This window comes from Anopheles nili, chromosome 3, assembly GCF_943737925.1.
Source record: "Anopheles nili chromosome 3, idAnoNiliSN_F5_01, whole genome shotgun sequence".
Lineage (NCBI taxonomy): Eukaryota > Metazoa > Arthropoda > Insecta > Diptera > Culicidae > Anopheles > Anopheles nili.
Window position 1 is genome coordinate 17261860 of NC_071292.1, and position 16901 is coordinate 17278760.

Genomic DNA, 16901 nt, shown 5'->3' on the forward strand with positions numbered 1-16901 from the left:
GCTTTGACATTCTTTGCATCACAACAGGATTGGATTGTTCCGGTACTAGAAATTTCCAACATTTCCGAGTCCACTTCTCTTTCTTTCTCTCTATCTCTCTTTCTCTAGCCGCATCCGTTGGACCTAATATAATTTTTTGTTGTTGTTTTGCATCGGTTGGCCGTGTATTATTCTGTACAATAGCTTCCAATTTTCGTTCGTTTCATCAGTATTGTTATATCGCGTTATCGAATGCCAACAGCAGCAGTTTTGTCACACTTTTTATATATAGTGCTTGTATGAGTTGTCTTAATCTTCATTTCCATTATCCTTGCACCCGATCCATTTTTTCCATCTATCATCATCGTGGGCACTTGTTCGACACAACTACTTTATCAAACTGTGTTTGCGTTACTTTTCGCTACAATGTATCATCAGCCATGTGTTCATCATATCGCGTCGATTTGAGAGACCTATTCACCGTCGCATATATGCTTATACCTTGTCTCGTCTGCGATAACGCTAACTTCACTTTGCGTATAGAGGAAAATATGTTGTCATACCAAAGTTCGACTACCTTTCGTATGTGCAAATGACTCATGGAACTTCAGTTGCAAACTAGAGATGAAATCTCTAGAAATACCGATTAACTCCAAAGGACCGGAAATGGGGAAAGTAATTGTCGGCCAAGCACAACTGCTTTAATCACTGCAGCAGATGCGATTTTGTAGAATCGCGTGTACTGTGCTAGTTGTTTAGAAAACTAGAACTGAACAAAAAGACGTCATAAATTTGGATAATATTATATTAAATGTATATACGAAATAGAAAATATAACCATGTTACCGTAATACACTGAGAGACAAACTGTGGCATAAAACATTCACGAAGAATTCATCCAATTTGAAAATTATATAATCACTAGTTATAACTAGCCGCTGAACAATTTCTTACTTTCTGAATTGGATATCATTCCGCAACACACAACATACTACAATGTTAAAGCACTGCTGCACAGGTTTCCACTGGATTACCACAGGAGCGATTGAGGCTCTACTGCGTGAGGGTGTAGGACGCCGCCATGCACTTGAAGGACATCACCACATGTACAATTCAATTTCGGCACGCCGAAGCGAAATTTAGAGATGCCACAGTCCAAAGATAATTTCTCAAATGGACTATTCTCTCTCGGGATGCAGCTGAAGCTAGCTTACTTCTCGACAGTATTTTCCATTGCTGCTGAGCCGACACATATGCGATCGAATCGAGTAACAATTTGTAACAGGATCACACTCCGATCAGCTAACTTCAGGTGATATGACAGTTAGCGGAGGTGGTGGTAGTGGCAGCGACTAAAGGGCACAATTCATGCTACTTTTAATTGTAAATCTTGATCGCCTTCTCCATGTAGTTAAACCTGCTACGTTTGGTGTTTTTGTTGATGTGCTCCAACCCGAGGTAGGTGCGCGAGTGCGGATCGCTCGGGTCGCCGCGGAACGTTTCGAGCTTTATCAGTATCATTTCGTCGTCGATGTAGTCGATGTGCTCGGTGATGATCGCTAGCCGGTACTTTTCCCACTCTTTATCCGAAACCGCCAGCTTCTTTTTCATGCGTTCCTTGAGAGAGGCAAACGTTTCGTCTTGCACGGTGCGAATGAAGAACGGGATGCCGAAAACGCTCGAAATGTCCTTGGTGAAGTGTAGCACGGGCACAAGCATCTCGTTCTCACCGAGTGTCACTTCGTCCTCGGCAACCTCCTCGATGCGGTACATAATTTGACTACCAATGCTCGACTTTTGCACGAACGGGTTCTCCGTGTAGTCGTGCAGCTGGTCGAGCGGTGTGTCATCAGCCGGTCCGGGTGATAGCCGATTTTTCGAAAGCTCCGAAATCCGTAACTGCTTCGTGCTAGCCTCCGCGAACTCGATCACCTTCCGCGCCTCCTCGAGCAGGTCGCGCACGGTGCCGTTCTTGTTTGGGTACAGAATTAGCTCCTTCTCCTCCTTCAGGTTCGGCATTAGGTAGAGACAACGGAACTGCTTCTTGTTCTCTAGCTCATTGATATTGATCGAGAGTTTTTGATAGAACAGTTTACGTATCGTCTTGGTCTTGCTATACTGCAGCACATCCCGCAGCGAACCGCCGAAGCTGTGCGACAACGGCTGCCCTGGCAGGTCACTGTAATTTTTACTCTTGAAAAACTGTATCTCGTACGGGTTTACGTTGATGCGACGGCCTACCGCTTTCGCGATCTGATCGTACGTTGACTCAGACGAGAGATCGAGCGTAAAGCCGGTATCGTTCGGGATGAGGGTGTCGAGAAAGACGACTTCGATGCGGCAGAATAGATCCTTGAAGTACGCCTCACAGGTAGGAAACTCGAGGTTCTCCTGCGGAGGGTGCATTTTCTCGAACACGATAATCGTACCGTGACCTAACAGTGACAGGACCGTCTGCAACGTCTGGAACTGGTCGGTAATTTTCAGAGCCTTATTGATGTCCACCACCTCGTATAGCTGTAATTCGGTATCCGATTCGAAATAGGCGCGTTTGTTCAATTCCCTCACTAGCTCAGCCACTGTGGTCGACGGCTTGTAGAGCCCGTGGCCACAGTAGTTCAAACGTTTTTCCACGGGGTCGTAGAATTTGAAAAACAGTAGCGTATCCTCGAACGTGATCTTGGGAGGCTCGAGTTCGTTCCGGCCCGGCAGCGGTAACTCCAGGAAGATCGTGCACGAGTGCTTTGTCTCTGGCAAGGCGTACTTGCTGCACGTCTCCGTCGACGTCGGATCGATGTATTCGAACTTGTGGGGTTTCTGGTTGGAGGGTTTCTTAACCTCCCACAGCCGGTACTGACCCGGTTCGACTTTGAACGCCCGCCCAACTTGCACAACCACGGTCGCAAGGTCCATCGTTTTGCGCACCTTCAGTGAGCGGTACGCGGCGGTTGTCGCATCAAATAAGTCCGACTTTTGGTGCACCTCCATGTAATCCGCTAGCAGGATGTTGAGGTTCACGAAATTAGACGCTTCGGTGCGTTCCGTACGGCGAACCTGCTGGATACGCCGTTGCTCGTTCAGCCGTTCCAATAACTCCTCCGGGATGTCGCTTTCCTTCACCTCCTCCAGCACCTGATGGACGACGGATTCGCGTACGTACACCAGCATGTAGGCGTTGCTACTGTGCCGCAGATTCAGCTCGTTATCGTGTCCACCATAATTTTGCTCAATCGCTTCGTTGCCAGTGCAGCGACACACTACGTCGTCGTCGAACTTGCACCACTTGGCGTCGTTCTTGGGATTGATGTACACCACGTAGTGTCCCCCGTGGTTGTCGCCGGAGTGCACCAGAACCGCGTGCAGAATGTACGTGGCTGGTGTTTCTTCTTTCGACTCAAGGAACTGATCCAGGTAGATCTTCTCGTCGAACTCGAAACGATCGTTGAACTTAACCGAATTGTCAGAAATCGGATCGTACTGGAAGCGCATTAGATGCAGATGAAGCACCGGTGGGAATTTGCTGAAAACGATGCCCTTTTCTGCCTTCTGCAATCCGTGCTCGCCAGCGTCGTACTTGTTGTCATCGTCCAGAATTTCGGTCGCGATGTAATCCTTAAACGACTCTTGGATGTTTTTCTTGCCCTTAATGTTAAGCTGAATGTCGTAGAACGTCTCCGTGCGACGGCTCGTATAATCCACGTTCTGGCATTTGATATACGATATCATTTTGCCCTCGAATAGCTTCGGGATCGTGCCTTCCAGGCTGGTGCCCTTCATTTTATTCTCTAGCTTATCGAGGAGCACGCGCAGAAACTCCTGCACGTCGTGCTGCATAAACGAATCGAGCGCATCCCAGCCAAAGCTTTTCGTCAGCTTCTTTGTGCCGACCGGTTTGTTCTGCGTCTGCAAATCGTGGAACACGCGTTGCAGCGCGAGGGCCACCGACTTACAGTCATCGTCTGCTTCGGTGGGCATCTTGTATACCGCTTTCCGCAGTTGGTTCGTAAAATAGAGCGTTTGAAGGAGCGAATTCATGTAGCACGTGGCACCCTGGTTTTTCAGACCGACGTAACCGGTGTGCTTTTTCGAGTCCCAAAAGATGCCTCGCGGTGGTTCAGCATTTACGAACACCTCGAGAGTGATTGTGTCGTTTTCTATAAACCCGTTTGCCGGGTCAATAATCTCCTGCCAATTCATGAACGATGAGAAGCCCCAATCGTTCTCTTGCATGCAAAACGTGTGCCGAATTCGCCTTATGAACGGTTCCGCATGGGGGTTAACCTTCAACAGTCGCAGCTCTGCCGATGCTGAACAGTTCCAGTTGTTGCTCGAGCTCTCACCGTTGCACTGCAGGAAGAAGCCGAGTCCTTTGCCGGCTGAGACGGCGTTATCGTTCGAGCGTGGCATAGCCAGAATTTTCCAAGGCAGGTTGCGCACGTAATACGGCGGTGAGAGTACCGATTCGTTGAGCCTGCTGAACTTGGTGATCTGAAAGCTGAACGTCGCCTCTGATCGCACCTCGTCGTTCATGTAATCCTGATCGTCCAGCGCCATCGCTTCCCCGCCGCCCTCAGCGTTTCCACCACCACCGTTGGCAGCAGCTGTTGGAGGAGCCACTGCGTTAGTGAGGTTCTGAATGTTGGGCGAATCGATTTCATTGTCATCCTGCGTATCCATCGCTTCGACCGTTTTTTCGTAGTCCATAGCGCTAGAATGAGAGGTTTTACATCGTTTCGGTTTCGGTTCCGGGTCCGGTGACGTCATGTCCCGTTGGTAGGTTCACAAGGCAGGATGGTATCGGGAATGGCAATAAAGGTGGGATACCACCGCAGATGGTACAGCAGTGGTTCAACAATTGGCGATGATGTTGTAAGGAATAGTATGTAAGGCGCAAGTTAAGATAGCAGGACATTGAAATTAATCAAAAAAAGTAACGGAGATTTTGAGAGCACCGCGATAGACGTTAGAACGTGATAGAAAAGGAAAGAGAAAGAAAAAAATAAAAACAAACTTTCAGAACAATCGGATGAACATTCTGTCGGTTGGAAGCGTAAGGAATAAGGAAGGTGGAATTCGGTTCCCAACGTGGTCCTTCGCAATGATTTGACTGCTGTTATAAATGGGAGGTCACTGATTACTGCAAAATGCAATGCTCTACTTCATCCACAATAGAAACGATTGTTTTTTAGGTACAAAGAATCATTTGTCGTTAATGAAGAGGGACAGACAATCCAATACTACCTGCCAAAAGCTCTACAACTTCGTCACATTTATACATTCGTAATTGTTTAATCATGAAAACGGTGCTCAATTTCTCACCACTAAGCATTGTAATAGATAGAACGCTTGCGTTAAACCAATTATCCATTCACAGGTCGATCTTCGTCACCAATATTGTTAACACCACTACGGAACACGCTATTTGTCGTGTTCAATTAAGAAAGCGATTAATCTAATTAAACTTCAACCTCATGGCAACTTTTACTTTGAGGTCTATCGATGATGCATTAAAAATGTGCTTTTAATTAACGTATTGACCGTCGATTACACTCTAACATACAGCATATGTGCAGCAAGCGCATTGTTTGCCATCATAACAGACACATCAGATCATCCGAAACCTTAAAGAACCGCGAGAATGCAACGTATGCTAATGTGACCATTAGCACTCCGTTCCGATCTCGGTGTGCTGTGCGTGAACCAAGGACTAAGGACAAGGTGTCATCATCGTGAAGGGAATGCGGTACCGAGCTTCGAAGAGAGAAGAGATGTCCACTCTCGAATCTAGGCCGGGGAAGGAAGGGTGGTTCTTTGTTTTCGTCAGCTGAGCTAGCTTGGATACGTACTTTAAGCCCTCTGTCGGAAGAAATTCCTTCCCCGTTTTTGCGACCGTTCGGTGCGCACGTTTTCCACCGAGAACAGTGAGAAAGCGGGTCAGCAGATGGAAGCCTACGCCTCCGCCTCCTCCTCCACGTCGACGGTCTTCGCTCTGCTCTTCTTCGATGCCGACGCCGCGTCCCTCAACAACACCACCACCAGTTTCACCGGTAGGAATGATGTTGTTTGCCTTGCGTCGCTCAGATGCTTCGAGCGAACCAAGAAGGGAATTGTCACTGGTTGCCTTCTGCTGCGGATCAGCTCTTTGCGACGGTGTGACGATTCCGGCCGATACAACCAGCCGGTCTTCTTCTTCCTCTTGGCCGGCTACCGCTGCTAGTGCTGGCGGTTCTGTTGCGGCTACGACTGCTGCTGGCGCTTCCGACCGATCCGGCTCGTTGGGTGCAGTTTTATGTGTCTTACCCCAGCGAAAGCCGACCCTGCGTCCAATCCACTTTCGAGGGGGTTGTTGCTGTTGCAGTTGCTTCTGATCTTCCACCGATCCTTGGAAGGATCCTTTTTTTCGCCACTTCCGCAGTGTCGCTCGATCGGTTTTTGCCAATATTTACCAATAATGATTCACTACTGTTTTAGCAACTCACGTTTTGCACACCGCGAGCCAGTGGTAATGGAAGAAAAACACTGGGAATGCATCCGCGGACACGGTAGAAAAAGTAGAATGACCAAGAAAATGAGCAGGCGTAATAGCTAAACGTCAACGATTCTGCAGTGTGACGCTGTTGTAGGGTTCCGTCTAGAAAAAAGTGTGTATCGAAAGGCAAATCGATGGTGTGAACAAACTCGTAAATACGCACTGAATGTTAGCTCACGCGTTGCACCGTACCGATTATATGCTTCCACATTCACTTAAAACAGCAAACACATGTACTTTAAATCTAAATTTGCCGACCTAAATCGAGGACAAAATTATCTCTGCCAACGACGCTTACACCATTCTCTTCCATTTGACATCTGGCAAACTGACAGCAGTGAATCGACAGTACACAAGGTGGGACATTGGAGGGTTTCTACCAGCCAAATAACAATAAAATTATATAGAAATCAACTCCTGCCTACATATAATAACGTAATATAGTACCCAAAAGAACAATTGTTGTCACTCATGGGGTCTATAATTATTTATTCCAAATTTTTGTGGTCGTATAATCACAATAAAACATTGCGCAACCTCTTCCACATCCGATGGTAACAAAAACATAGAATGTGCGAAAACGTAGCATTATTTGTCATCACCTATCACCAACAGCCCAATTCGTTTGAAATGATATCGGTTGATAAGAAGTTAGATGAATTTCAACGATAGGAATATGTGCCGTTGTATAACAGGATTTATTTGTAAATTTTATCACGTTTTATGCACATCATTATTATTTTTAAAAAGCCTTTAAACATAATTCCCCAAGAAATATTTTTTAACTTCCTTGATCAGCACTAAGTGCAATTTAAAAGTACCCTTCGCTTCAGTCGATCTTGTTCAGATTGAGCAAAAATTAAGCAAAAAGCCAGACTCCCGGTTCAGCAAAGAGCAAAAATAGGTAAAAAATAAGGCGCTCATCTATAAACAATGAATCAGAATCACAATCGTATCGTATTATGCAGTTCATTACATCAATGAAGAATATGCACGTGGGTTGGCATATTTCCTACTCTTACTCTACGAATAGCTGACTGGGATATGAAATTAATTTCCCTTCATCTTGCCGCTCTACAGTGACCTCGAATCACCTGCGTCCCTGTGAAAGGAAGCGTCTTGGGGGACTTAACCGCATATGCCTCTATATGGTCATCGTTTTACGGGAAGCGGGCCGAGTTTTCATGTTAACACCCTTAAAGCGCAGCTTTGCCGTGTGATTTTCGATCGTGATCGTACCCATGCCCACCAACAGTCACATTTGATGGCCTGAGGAGCTTGGCAAGATCGTGCAAAGTCTATGTAGTGGTTTATAATTTGTTCACGCCAGGCAACGACGGCAAGGACAGCGACACTAGCTGCAGTCGAAATCTGGACAGAGAAAAAGAGTGCATACCACCTGCCTTGCACGACACCGCACGTGTGTGCCATGACCTTTCACAAGCCGCGAATTAACGCTGGCGCCTGGATCGGAAGACGGGAAAACGCATTGTGAGACCTTCCAGCAGACAAGCCAGGCCAATTATGCTGCGTGTGCCCTCCACACCAACATGAGCGAGAAAATATCGTTCTCTTCCTGAAACAAAGCTACTAGTTTTCGTATGTCTTTTTTAAATTTGATACAAGTTTACGGAGTTGATGAACGTTGCAGCAGCAGTACAGGGGTTGCACGTGAGCATACAATTCATATTTAGGGCACCAAGCCTTCGTTCTGCCAAGCAAGAACATGAGGATTGCATTATGAAATGATGAATTCTGAATGTCGTTTTATTGCCAGTCAACCGTATGGTACCGCCGGCCCCATTTCTAGGCCATTCTCTATGCACCACATTGTGGACCATCTGTTTGCATATAACAGGGTGCTGGCGCATCGCTTTTGAAGTAATATGGTAAATTCATTTTGGAATTGAAGAAAAATATTCAAACATATATCACAGTAACGTCAAGAAAACGAAGAGATATTACGAAAAAATATGCATAATAACATAAGAAAGCATACATAACTCTGCAAAAAAATAATATTGCAACTGTTATTGTTATTTATTTAAGAACGGCTTAGATTTAAGAACGTATTTAGATTTGGATAATTTTTTTTGAGCTGAAAGGCATTTCCTCCCAACAGCCGCAGATAGCCTTATCCCGGGCTGACTCGGTTAATATTGCAACTGAAACGATTTAAGGAATTCTCTGAACGATACTTTTTGACTCACACTTGTCACGGTTGGCAGATCAATCGTGGAAGATTAATTTTCCATTAATCATAAGCATTACATGCGCATAGTAACCCTTCTCACACTAACAGTCCATCATGGATCATCCCTAGCCCAAATTTCAAACATTTTTTCGACATGCTTCATATTTTCAATTCACGCCTTTTTGTTACATTATTTCTCTATCACGTTAACGCCGAAGCGCTTTTTGTTAAATCTACCCTTTCATTTGTTGAATGTACCACGATCGGCTAACAGTGGGAAGTAAATTCAATTATTTGTTGAAAGGAACTGTTTGACGATCGCCTACTAATTGATCACGATCTCACAAGAAGAAATCACTAAACACTTGCCACGGACTCCTCATATTGAGCAACACGCGAAAGCAAGCACCGCACTTATTGCTTAACCATCGCCTTCGAATGCACAAAACGTTTATGGGGGAAAGATCATCTAATCACAAGACGTACTCTTCGGTTACGGGTTCAACTGGTCACACCCACCCTCGGTCGAAAAGATGAGAAAAATATCACCAAACACCATCGACAGGCGACGACTCGCGACGAAAGGTAAATAACACAACGGCCTTTTCAGGCTCTACTCTCGTGAACAATACACGTTTTGCATCTTTCGATCGGTTTGATTCGTTTTCACCTTGTGTTTACGAATAGGGAAGGAAGCAACGCGAAAATAAACGACGGCCGGGCGACGTACGTTATCAGAGGCCAGAATATGCTTGCATGGGGATAAGTAACTTGTCGCAGATTTTCTCACTTTCTCTGCATACTCGTACTACTCAAAATTCACTCAATGGGCTCAATCGTGGGAAAAGTATTCAAATTTTAAGCCAAAAAACAAATAAGTACATCAATAGATTGCACTTCACAAAAACCCACCATCCGCTTCCCTTCAATCGTTTTCACCGAATTCACTGCCGCCTCACGGTTCCGGGGACCAAAGGGCCAAAAGGGAATTTGTATCAAATGAAGCCCCAACGCAGCGACAGATCCGACGCGGACGCGCTCGAAACACAAACTAATCGCGCGAAAAAGCACAGAAAAGGCAAAACCCTTCTGTGTGGCGAAGCGCCTTCCACCGAGGACGGGTGGTTGGGCGCGATCGTACGACGCTGCGATCGTCGTGACGTCGTAAACCCCCCCCAAGAGATGCTGCAGTGGAGCAATGATGGCGACCGATCACGACGACTGCGGACGGAAGTGAATTCGCTCCCGAGCTGCCGGATATCAACATAGAGACATCCGACTAGCACGGAAGAGAGGACACACACGAACAAATATCAAGAATAACAATCGATTCTCTTAGGCCATGCGGCTCCAAATAGTGTGTTCTGTATCTTCTAAGGGACGAACGAAACAAAAAACATACACTTTCACTGCGTCTGCCGTTCGATGGAGGATGGAAGTGAGTGGCAGCATGTCCGAGACGCGCATCAGCTCCCGTGACAGTGAGTATATTTTTAGGAAGAAGCTAGTGCCGGCACCGTATTGGCGTCTAAATCATTATTGGAAGAACTGTGCAACGGATGGAAGCCGGAAAACCAGAACGGACCCGAAAACATATGGGTTGGTCCGGCGTGGAAAAGCAATGGGTACAACAGTGAACAGTGGCGTCTATTAGTCAGAGATACATGCATTCATTGTCGAATAGAAGCAGTAAAAATCCATTTATAATGCATTTGGAGGAGTAACACTTGAAAAAAAAGGCATTGCACCTACATAATGGTATTTCATTTTGGAGAAACTCATTTTGTCCAGAAATGTAGCCAAAACTCTAGACGACTTCACGCTAAATCATAATTAAAGATAAATGGAAATTTTCAAGCAAGGGGTTAGTAGAACATCAGGGTTTCAACTTTTTTGGAGAGAGGAAGCATAAATCAATGTGAAGATCTTAGAACTGAGAGTGATTATTTAAGAGTGTTATAAAACACAGCCTCACAGCATATGTGCAGCATATTGGCTCAAGTGGTCAAAAAATAGCTCAGCTCCAGCGAGCCTAGATTGTGATTTTCAATCGCGAATGAACAAGTCAGCTACTTGCTGAGACGCCATATAATTTTTAATGTCGTTGGAAATAAGATACATGTCTAAATCAGATGACTGAAGCAGGATGAATATGAACAGGAAGTTTGTGCATCATTCATCATCGCCACAAGCTATGCTCGTATAAGCTTCGTATGTAGCTCGATGTACATGTCATTGAAAGACGACAAAAGTACATTCTCCATTCGAATTTCACAAGTTTAGGACACGTGTCCGTAGAGAACCACCGTTCACTTCAGCGGATGTGTCACATTGCGTTTTTTAGATCTCTGAAGATTGTGAAGTACGTAATAGTAACGATTTGTGCTGCCAGGGATTTCGATGAATACTTCATCAAAATAAATTTCTCCTAACCATTTTTCTATCGTACCCCAGGAGCTACTCGTCCCCGAGCCGTGCTCGTCCATCGTATTGACATCATAAATCGATCGTCACCGACTAAGGGTGCATTTTCCCGCCGCTTTCAGCATGCGATCGTGCGAAAAATCGTGACTGCAAAAGCATCAACCACCCAGTAAACGAAAGCCAAAGAAATCCCACGGACACACGCGTTCGGTAAGTTCTATGTCAAGGATTTGTGCGATCGTTGTGCAGTGTGTTGGTACGATAAGTTTCAATGGGTGGATAAAAATAGCGGCATGGTGTTTTTTTTTTCAAGTGATACATAAATTTCGTATCAACTATAATGCTGTGAAATGGTGGACGAGCCTCCACTGAACTATTTGACTACTGTAGCATAAGAACAGTGTAAGCAATGTATAATAGAAAGAAAAACATGATTAAATGGTCGTCAAATAGTCGATTTTTTAGTATCAATCAAGTCAAATTATTCAACAATTACCTTCCACCAACTATTGACTGCACGAGCACGAAGTAATGCTCTATGCCGTGATTAGACCAAAAAAGGCACCACAAACCAACCTAAACGTGTGTTTCGATCAAAGCGAAGCACTAAACGATGAACGGCATGCCCTTCCGGCCTTCGGTCAAAATCGAGGCAAAGTCAGGCAAGACTCATTCTCAGCGGTCGGTTGGTTTTGGCGACACAATCGGCTTTTCTCTGTGCTTTACAGCCGATAGCATGAACGGGTTCGCTCTCGAGTCAATGCCGAGTGGTCCTTGCCCGGACGAAAGACATGAAATCACCGCACTCGCGGGGAAGGTTTTGGGCTGCTGCCACCGGTCATGATAGATTCCTTATAAGGCGACCATCTCCATCTCTATACGGTCCGGTTTTTTCGACTCTTGGCCTTCCATTTTCGGTGCGTGGCTTTACTGAAGCATCGTGAAGCAGTACAAGAGACTGATTCGTTCATGTGTTTATGTTACCTACCGCTTGTTTCTTGGATATGCTTAACCATGTGATGGAGTTACGTTTAGGAAATACCTTTCTAACGCTTGAAAGTACTTCCTCGCGTAACGAGAAACTTCATCTATGCCCATAAGCTATTGAATCGGTCATTGCGATATGTTTTTATGATTTTGGTTGTTCACATGGTTGTTCACACTCACATGCAGGTGAAATGGTGCAATTGCATCCGGAAGAACGATGATGCCCATATGCTGACGTTTAAGATAAGATGTCTTATATGCTATGACTCACCGAGATCATCCATCCTGTGAGGCTGCTAGAGGCTGTACTTCTGGAATTCTCACTACGATACCGGTTTGCGAAATGTTTTTAAATCAGTTACTTGCACACGAAACGCACAGTTTGATGCACTGCGGAAGTAAACAACATGCACTGTCACTATAATTTTAAGCAAACCACCCACATCACTATCACTACACTTACGAAAATCACAACCTACAACCAACCGATGAGACAATCTGTCTTTCTGCTGTATGATTCAAGCATTAACTAATGCACAACGTACCTAACAGTTCCTTAACAATAGTTTATAGAGCGATAAAACGAAGACGCATAGGAAAACAACAAAACTTTGTTTGTTCCTTTTGACGTTTCGTTTCTGATAACACCACTGACGTTTAGAAATACACTGTAAATTCCTGTCGATTGAAACAACGCATCGCAAATCTGTGCGATGAGAAAACATCGAATACGAACAAAAATCGTTAAAATTAGATTAGAAATTTCGGGATTTAAATTCTTTTCGAAACTATGTGTTTCATGAAAATTTCTTTTTGAATGTTGTTAGATAGAATTATTGAAATTGTTGATCCACCTCTTTTCACAGGCCGATGCGGGCTGGTGTACGACGGGGAGTCGCACCGGGTGTGACGATTTCCTGTTTGATGGTGAATTTGTGCTTTTCTTCGTCCTGCTTTCGTTGCTCCATTTGCTGCTGAGCTTCGCGCATCTGCACTTCCATCGCGTTCTGGTGCTCGACAGCTTGGCGGCGTTTATCTCGCCCGCTTTTGCCCGTTTCTTTCACGGAAAAGAACATTGGTCCCAGCTCGGCTAGCCAGTAACCATCGACGGCGGTTGCGCACTGCATGTACTCCTTCGCCGTCATAATTAACTCATGATACACGACGTAATCCGGAGTGGTACCCAATCCGTACAGTGCAGAAGTAGGATGCAGGTGGCAGGGCATGCCCGTACGTAAGTTCACGTACTCGCCGATGCCCTTCAAACGAGCCGCTTGGTAGAAGTATGCCGAGCAGATACACTTACGCACGACGTCCCAGTCTGTACCGCAGGACTTGAGCGTTAACCGTTGTTGCTGACTGTAAATGTCCTTTAACTGCTGACGCACTTCGCGAACCTTTCGCATGGCCTTAACGTGGATGAAGTGTTCATTGCACCATGAGCCCGAGTACCTAAAACGAATCGTTACCTCGTTAGTCTATTAAAAACCAAAATCGAAGCGGTTGTAGTTCTTACTTGTTCATCTTCCACTGTTGGTATACATTCAGGTACGTGAGATGGTCGGATTCCGGAACCTGAAACTTTTCTCTCACGCTGTCTGCTTCTTCTTCGCGACCTTTGGGCCGATAGAAAATAGACGGCACAGATAGCATCGATACTAAGATAAAACGAAAAGAAAGGATAAAATAATCAACGACAGATTCTCGTACAAAAATTCTCTCCTTTTGTTTCTTACCAATGATTAAAATTTCTTCACTGCAACCCATCTCGTTAGCCACGATCAACATCTGACATTGGGGCGGATCAAGCGGAAACTCCGCCATCTGACGACCCAGAGGCGTAAGTGCACCTGTATGATCGAGTGCACCCAGAATCCACAGTTGATAGAGCGAGTTAAGAATGTTATCCTGAGGCGGAGGGTCCATGAAGTGGAACTGTAGCAAATCGCTCACGCCCAGTGACTTCAATAGCAGCACAGTGTTAGCCAAATTGGTCCGCTGGATCTCTGGCACGGTCAGGTGCAGCAGCTCGTCTTTGTACTGACGCTCAGTGTACAGGCGGAACGCTTGCCCGGGCCCGGTACGGCCAGCACGACCAGATCGCTGGTTCGCGTTGGCCTGCGAGATCGGATAAATCTGCAGCGCGTCCATACCGATGCGTGGATTATACACTTTCAGCTTACAGTAACCCGAATCGATCACGTACGAGATGCCGTCCACGGTAAGCGACGTCTCTGCTATGTTGGTGGCTACCACGCACTTTCGCGTGCCGTCCGTCGAGCGTTGGAAAATTTTTGCCTGCAGATCCGACGGCAGCTGCGAGTAGATCGGAAGAATTGACAGGGCCGGTGCGTTATCGATTTCCCCTAGCCGCTCGGCCAACACCTCGCACGTCACCTCGATGTCCTCCTGACCGGGCATGAACACCAATATGTCGCCCTCCGTCGGTTGGAGATGGATCTGCAGTACCTGCTTCACCGCACCGTCCACGTAGTCCTCGCACACGTTCTTTCCGTAGAACACGTCCACCGGAAATGTTCGCCCCGGGATGGTGAAATTCGGCACGTTACCAAAGAAGTTGGAGAATTTCCCAGCGTCCATGGTAGCGGAAGTGACGATCAGCTTTAGGTCGCGTCGTTTCGCTACGATCTCACGTAGCAGCCCGAACAGTACGTCCGTCGAGAGCGACCGTTCGTGCGCCTCGTCCATGATGATCACGCTGTAACTGTCCAGTTCCTTATCACGTAAACTCTCTCGCAACAGTATACCGTCCGTCATGTACTTGATGACGGTTTTCTCCGACGTGCAATCTTCGAAGCGGATCGCATACCCCACCTCCTGTCCCAGGGCACAATCCATTTCGTCAGAAACGCGCTTCGCCACGGACATGGCTGCGACACGACGTGGCTGCGTGCATCCGATCATTCCGTTCCGGCTGTATCCGTCTTCGTGCAGGTATTGCGTCAATTGTGTCGTCTTGCCGCTTCCCGTTTCACCGACGATGATAATGATCGAGTTTTCGCGGATAATGTTTAACAGATCCTGTCTCACGGCAAATACCGGCAACGAACGACGCTGCTGCTGGATGGTTTTGCGACGCGGTCCAAAATCACCCTGTGCATTGGCGATGTGATCCGCGTACTTTTGATCTTTTCGAGAATCATACGACTCGTCATCGCCCGGTTCCTGCTCGTCCTTGTCCTTTGCAACGCCCATGATGTTGCCTAACTTAGTGCCACCCAGTTGCCAGTGTTTTGCTTGGGCACGCTTTCGCTCCTTCAACTCGCGATAGGTTCGCACGAGAGCACTTCCTTTGCGAGCATTGATCGCCATATCACACGTCGGCTCTCGAACCGGCACCACTGGCTCTGGCTGTTTGGTAAAGACGATTCTCCCGTCCAAAAATGGCGGCACTGTGTGGTGTACGAGAAGATGCACCCGCTCCAATGCCTCTTCGTCGAAATCTTCGTTCACGTTAACGGACATTACGACACCTGACGTAAGCAGTCGATTCTTTTCCCACAGCTCGTTGTCTTTGTTTATCTGTCGCTGCTGGGCGGATATTCGGCGATTGTTACGAGACTGCTGCTGCTGTTCCCGCTGCTGTAGATACTGTGAGTTAAGCTCTGAGAACTCGTTCATCTGCCGCTCGTCGTCGCTGCCGTACCATTCGCGATCAAGCCGCAGCTGTTCTTCCTTCCATTGCTCGCGATCGGCATCGGTAAATTCCGATCCGGAGAACGGTTTTGGCGTAGGAAAATCCCATGACGAGCGGGGTCCGGCCGGATCTCCATCTTCAGCCTCATCGTCGCTCCAGTTGGAGCTGGAAGGTTGTTTCGAGCGGTGCCTGCTTCTCGGTGTGCTCGGTTCGTACCGTGAGAATGTACTGTCATAAGATGCGGATGGCGTGTTAGTATAAGGAACGTTTGAAAACTCAAATAAAATAAAATAGCTTACCTTCTTCTCGACTCCGACACAGATCGCACGCTCGGTGGTCGATACATTTCCCGTCGCCTGTGTTCACCTTTCGAAGTGGCATATAAACTACCCTTTTTCCGGTACGCCTCATGTTCCGCTGATCCTTTAAGCTTTTGCCGGGCAACATCACTTACCCCGCCGCTATACGAGGGAGTTTCGACCGCCCGTTCTCGGTATCGTCGGGAATTTGAATTATCGTAATCATCCTGCTTGTTACGTTTACGGCGGCTATCGGATCTTTCCTTCTCCCTCCCATAATCTGATTCGCGGTGCCTCCGAGATGACGATTCCCGGTGGTCGTGTCTTTTTCCCGCAGAAGTCTTTTCGTCCGGATCATCACCTTCATCTGAGTCATGACCGTAAAATGACAGCTTGTTACCTGCTTTTCGTTCTGCGCGGCGAGCCGCCGCCAATTTGTCCAGGCCCAGCAGAGACGGCTTGGGCTGCTTGAAAACAATGTCATCGTTGCTTTTGTCTTTGCGTATCACTAGCCCACCTGAGTGTTCATTTTTCGTTTCCGAATCGCTCAACTTTTCCACGGACGTAAAACGTTCCATTTTATAAATTATATGCTAATACGCGTACATCTATGGATCACAATTCACTTTAAAACAATTTCAGTCACAGTTTCCTCGCGAACGTGCGTTTCTGGATCATGTTTACGAGAAAATAGCGCAACATTCGGACTGACAGTTCCTGCGTCATTCAATCGTCAGCGTATGGACACAGCCCTGCATGAAATGAAATGAATGAAGCGGATAAACACACCCCTGCTTATAATGTTTGAACGTGCGGTTGCTGAAAAGCGTT

At 46.5% G+C, this 16901-nt stretch overlaps 2 protein-coding genes across 2 annotated transcripts; both read right to left on the reverse strand.

The window, feature by feature from the left end:
* Positions 1 to 1341: 1341 nt before the first annotated feature.
* Positions 1342 to 4683, reverse strand: LOC128725970 (ubiquitin carboxyl-terminal hydrolase 7). Its single transcript, XM_053819745.1, has one exon. It carries the CDS (start codon positions 4681 to 4683, stop codon positions 1357 to 1359), a length of 3327 nt encoding a protein of 1108 aa, XP_053675720.1. The 3' UTR covers positions 1342 to 1356.
* Positions 4684 to 12973: 8290 nt separating this feature from the next.
* Positions 12974 to 16648, reverse strand: LOC128725659 (pre-mRNA-splicing factor ATP-dependent RNA helicase PRP16). The gene is made up of 4 exons (XM_053819419.1): positions 16071 to 16648; positions 13850 to 15999; positions 13630 to 13771; positions 12974 to 13565 (listed from the first exon to the last, which is right to left on the reverse strand). Exons 1-4 carry the CDS (start codon positions 16646 to 16648, stop codon positions 12974 to 12976), a joined length of 3462 nt encoding a protein of 1153 aa, XP_053675394.1.
* Positions 16649 to 16901: the final 253 nt, after the last annotated feature.

Excerpts from the sequence above, each read along its gene's own strand:
- LOC128725659 (XM_053819419.1), bottom strand. The coding sequence starts at position 16,648 with ATGGAACGTTTTACGTCCGTGGAAAAGTTGAGCGATTCGGAAACGAAA. Across the intron at positions 13,772-13,849 it reads TGAAGAAATTTTAATCATTG|TATCGATGCTATCTGTGCCG; the intron begins GTAAGAAACAAA and ends GTTTTATCTTAG. Across the intron at positions 13,566-13,629 it reads CAACAGTGGAAGATGAACAA|GTACTCGGGCTCATGGTGCA; the intron begins GTAAGAACTACA and ends GATTCGTTTTAG.
- LOC128725970 (XM_053819745.1), bottom strand. The coding sequence starts at position 4,683 with ATGGACTACGAAAAAACGGTCGAAGCGATGGATACGCAGGATGACAAT.